At 41.8% G+C, this 5,000-nt stretch overlaps 1 protein-coding gene across 1 annotated transcript in view; it reads left to right on the top strand.

Annotated features, from left to right (window-relative positions):
- Nucleotides 1-1,043: 1,043 nt before the first annotated feature.
- Nucleotides 1,044-5,000, top strand: part of Lcncavp3 (allergen lipocalin Cav p 3.0101) — a gene marked incomplete at both ends in the record, with an annotated part of 4,817 nt that continues 860 nt past the window's right edge. Inside the window, 4 exon segments of the mRNA NM_001205185.1 lie at nucleotides 1,044-1,159; nucleotides 1,602-1,741; nucleotides 2,969-3,042; nucleotides 4,400-4,510. Of these exon segments, the coding sequence (NP_001192114.1) occupies nucleotides 1,091-1,159; nucleotides 1,602-1,741; nucleotides 2,969-3,042; nucleotides 4,400-4,510 (394 nt within the window).

Genomic DNA, 5,000 nt, shown 5'->3' with positions numbered 1-5,000 from the left:
GATGTGTTCAGTTTCAATGTGTGCCTATTTGTTCTAGGTTGTTTGAAAGTAGCTTCCCATGCAGACCTAGTGCTGTGGAGTCCGATGCATGTATTGAAGAATAATCCACCTCTTTGATTTTAGAATCGGGATCACTATTTTTCCATGGGTCGTGTTTATTTATTTTTTTTAAATAATCACCATGATCTTTACAATTAGTGAACATCAAATCATGTGAATTATCCTTAGTATAACTCTTTTTGGTTTTTCTAATTCACTTGAGTGGCTTCAGGTAAATCTAGATAGCTGGAAAAAAAAGTCAGTACTACAGCGGAGAGACTCACCACTGCCATAAGAAATCAATTTGGTCGATGTTTATTTTTCTTTGTCTTGGTATTGTTATTTTTATTTATTTTATGTTTTAATTTACATTTGCACATACTGAGATTTGAATTCCAGACTATACCACCAGCATGCATTGTTATTATTATTATTTTATTTTATGTCTGTGTCTTGGTAAGTAAGTGGCCGGCCTGGGATTGAGCCTGAGATCCTCCTGCCTCAGTCTCCCCAGAGAGCGGGTATTACAAGCCTGAGCCATCCAGCCAAGCTTACCACATTTGCTTCTATGTAAACAGAGTCCTGTGAGATGTCAGTTCATGGTACAGACGCTGTCTTCCCAATGGTCCAAACCTGTGGGCGTTAGGTCTAAGTACACTCCCTGCAAACTAAAGGCGCTGTAAAGGAGTGGCATATATATACTTTGTGATTCATCTTCTGTATTAGGGATTGGGATGGATCAGAAAATGACCCACATGCCCTTGAATTATTTCCAATGATTTGTGTTCTCTTTCAGGAGCTGAAAAGGTCACCCACGCAGGCCAACCCAAACTTCTCCTGACACTAATCACATTAAAATGATAATGAAAAAATTACCTACCAAATCCATCACCACCAACCCGGAAATGTTAAGACGCAACGTGCTAGGATGAACAGGTGGTTTATTATGCGTCAGGCAGCAGGATGAGGACTATAAAAGAGGCCTCAGCTCAGTTTGCCCTTAGCTCCCGTCTCCTCTGGACTTCTGAAGAGGAAAGGCAGCTCCCACAAGATGCAGATTCTCCTGCTTGCTCTTACAATCGGGCTCGCGTACGCCCATCAGACCTTGGACCCTTCGGAGGTAGTGTGTGTGTGTGTGTGTGTGTGTGTGTGCGTGTGTGCACGTGCACATTCCTATATCTGTGTTTCTCTCCATACTTCCAATAGTCAATCCACAGTGCGTAGATTTTTTGTCCCATGTATGTTCATAACAATTCAGTTTTCCAAATCTGTACATTTTCTTGCTGTCAGAATACTCTATCCACAGACGAAAGTGTTAAGTGTCCATGGGTTTTGAATGCACAGCTTTGATATTTCAGAAACTCCCAGTGCTTTGTGCGCTGTGTGAATCTGAATCCTGACTGTAGGATCTTCCTTGAGTTTTCTCTCAGGGATCACAGGCATACATTTATCCAATAGGGTGAGATTGAATCTTTCTTTCTCTGTTGAGTTGATGTCTAGATGTTAAGGAGACAAGAGTCAAGCGATCCACCAACCTGTCCAGTGGGATATTTCCTTTACAGATCAATGGTCAATGGCATACCATCTCCATAGCTGCTGACAATGTGGAGAAGATCGGAGAGGGTGGACCCCTGAGAGGCTATTTCCACAATCTACATTGTTATGATGGGTGCAAAAACATCGGCCTCACATTTTATGTCAAGTAAGTAAAGTATACCCCATCTAAAAGAGTAACCCATGCAATTACTACCATGGGGACTGGCGTCTAATATGAATATGACCAGTTATAGAGTCAAATTGAGCTGTAGTTTTGAGATATCAATTTGGTACTCTGTCTTCCATACATTATATATATTAACCTAACAATAGATATAGATATAGATCAGAATAGTGTTAGAAACACATAGATGTAGGATGCTGACCATGGATGCATGCATGGATGGGTTTATGGGTGGATAGAGAGGTGTATGGGTGTATGGGTGGATGGATGGATGGATGGATGGATGGATGGATGAATAGATGGGTGGATGGGTGCGTGGGTGACTGGATGGGTGGATGGATGGATGGGTGGATTCATGAATGGATGGAAGGGTGGATGGATGGATGGATGGATGGATGAGTGGATGGATGAATGGTTGGTTGGATGCATGAATGGGTGGATGAGTGGACAAATGGATGGATGGATGGATGGATGGATGGATGGATGGATGGATGGAATATATATGTCTATATGTTTCTATCACCATTATGACCTATATCTAGAAGAGTCTTCTCATTGATTATTGTCAACTGAATTAGCAACAGTTGAAGAGTGTCTTAGAGTATAAGGACTTCAACCCCAATACCTCCAGCAGCGTGTATTGAAAAGGTAGAACAAGGGGCTGGGGATCTAGCTCAGCTGCATAAGCACCTGCCTTGCAAGCAGGCGGTCGTGAGTTCAATCCCCGGTACTGATAAAAATGAAAAAGACCAGAAAAACAGAAAAGGTAGAAAAGTATTTTTGAGGACAACGACATAAGTTTATGTCAAACACAGACACAGTCCTCCTTGTGATGAGAAGGTATGTATACACCCTGCCAGTGCCTGCAAGATGCGAGGGGGGCAGACCTGTGGCTGAGCCAGCTGGGGGTGTCAGCTCAGGCAATGTGAGGTGCACAGGTCAGTGCTGCGGATGGGAAACCTACATAGCCAAGGAAGGCTGATTAGACACCAAGGCTCACCCAGCCTAACAGCCCGTCCTCACCATGGTTGACCAAAGCTGTGGTCACCTCATGAAGATCAATATAAGGGGGACATCGCAGGAGCGGAACACTGATGTACCCTTTTATTCCCAGCACCTGGAATGACTGATAAGCCCTCATGATTCCTGGGGAGGGCGGTGGGCTGGATGAGGGTGAAGACACAAGGCGGCCATCCCCATCTCTTTCAGGTTGGATGGCAACTGCCAAAGGTTTGATGTGCTTGGTGCAAAGCAGGAAGACTCAGATGTTTACGTCGCTCAGTGTGAGTACCTGACGTTGTATGGAAGCTGTAAAGCCATGGCTGTGGTTCAATCCGGCAAATCTGAATTTGAGACCCTAAAACAATGTCTCTGACTAATTCTCGAAGCAGCCTAAGCAAAGCAAATGAAACCTTATTTTATTTATTTTGATTTTTGAAGACAGGGTCTCACATGCAGTTGGCCTTGGGTTCGTTTTGTAGCCCAGGCTGGTCTCGAACTTGCAGTCAGCCTCCAGGGTGCTAGGATTACAGGTGTGCACCACCACGCCCAGCCTCAGCTATGGAAACATTTGAGAAACCAGGATCAGCCCACGTCGCCTAAACGCTTGCAAGGAATATGCGGATAAATAGAAAGTGAAGGGCGGCCCCAGAAACCTGTGAGATGTGATGGGCAAACGCCGGGCATTCCATTTTTAAAAATTCTTTACCTAAACAGATACTTTGCAAAGAACACTCCTCAAAATACTGCCTTCCCTTCGAGCATGTATTCTGTCTTCCTGGTCAGCTGTCCACATATTTTTGACAAAAAAGGAATAGCCCAGAAGTGCTTTAGGAAGTGCTGGGAATGGTGGTCTGAGGGTTTTCAAAGAAAAGGAAAGCCTTTAGAGGGGGATTCATACCACGAGTCTTTAATTCCAATAATTTCTTGTCTTTTTTACATCAACAATTCCTAAAAAAAACCCTTGAACCTTCTGTAGAATGTTGCACTTTATATGCATTTTTTTGGGGAAGGGGGTGTAATTGAAATGAATTTAAGTGATGAAACTTCTTTCAAAAAATTTCCCAACTCTTAGAAGCTATGTCCACACTTTCCTTTTACTGAATAAACTTATTAATGTGTTAAAAAATTGCTTGTAGAGAAGCCAGGTTTGAGGTGCAGCATGATTCCATTCAACCCCAGGGTTTAAGAGTTAAAAATAACACTGACAATATCCAAACTCAGCTGCAAATTGTTTGAACTTCAGTTAACCCAGCCAGAGCTATAATGTCAACTTCTATGTCTTTCATTTACAGTAATTTCCTAAAACTAGTCCTGATGAATTAAATAGGCAAACTAAATTATTTTGATGTACACAAAGAAAGATACACCTAAGCTTGCGGACTGAAAATCTGAATCTATGTAAATATGATGATGCAACGGCAGAAAGCTTTTAAAGTGCATCTCCCTAATATATATGTCCAGCATTTTTCAATAATATAATCTTTATTATTTCTATTGTAACAGAAAGGGGTCCTGTTGAGTACATGCTAACAAGAAATAGGAATTCATGCTATATGGTTACACACAAGTCATGTCAAATCAAATGGAAAAATTTAAATATATTGAGTTGCGATTTTTTTTTTTTTTTTTGTATTGCAGACTCGGGCACAAACCATTTTGAAGTGATTGGTAAGAAGGAGGATGCCATAGCATTCTATAACCACAATACAGATGAGACGGGGAAGGAAACAAAAATGATCGTAGTTGTTGGTAAGCATTGGAGCATTTTCTCTGTAGTGCAGAAGACACACATAGGAATTTCACGTTTGTTCTTAATGGCAGCCAGAGCTGGGTGGATGCATTTTTCAAGCTACGTACCCTACATAAACACGTGTTTATAAACAAGGTTGCAATTTTCACCTTGATGCTGTCCAGGATAGTGAGAAGTTGTCTATGAAACTAAAGTTATGCCTGGTGTCCGGGGCCCCAACAAAATGCTTTGCTAAAAATGGTAAGGAGATTGTAAGAGGCAATCTCCTAAGGAAATTCCAAACGTGATTGACCTTCATCACCTAATGAAGCCAACTTTCATAAAGGGATACAGCACATTATTTTCCCATCGTTGTGATTGTTAATTTCTAGTTTAGGACCTTTCCCCAGGCACAAAACTTGTATCTGCTGCTTTGCAAAAAAACAAACAAAACAACAACACAAACTCGAACAAAACTAAAGCAAGAGCTGAGATCTGGGTCCTGGAACA

The sequence above is a fragment of the Cavia porcellus genome, unplaced genomic scaffold (assembly GCF_034190915.1).
Source record: "Cavia porcellus strain 051 isolate PalLab524CR breed Dunkin Hartley unplaced genomic scaffold, mCavPor4.1 scaffold_33, whole genome shotgun sequence".
Taxonomy (NCBI): domain Eukaryota; kingdom Metazoa; phylum Chordata; class Mammalia; order Rodentia; family Caviidae; genus Cavia; species Cavia porcellus.
Note: the sequence above shows the minus strand (reverse complement) of the source record. Positions and strands in the feature narration are given on the sequence as shown.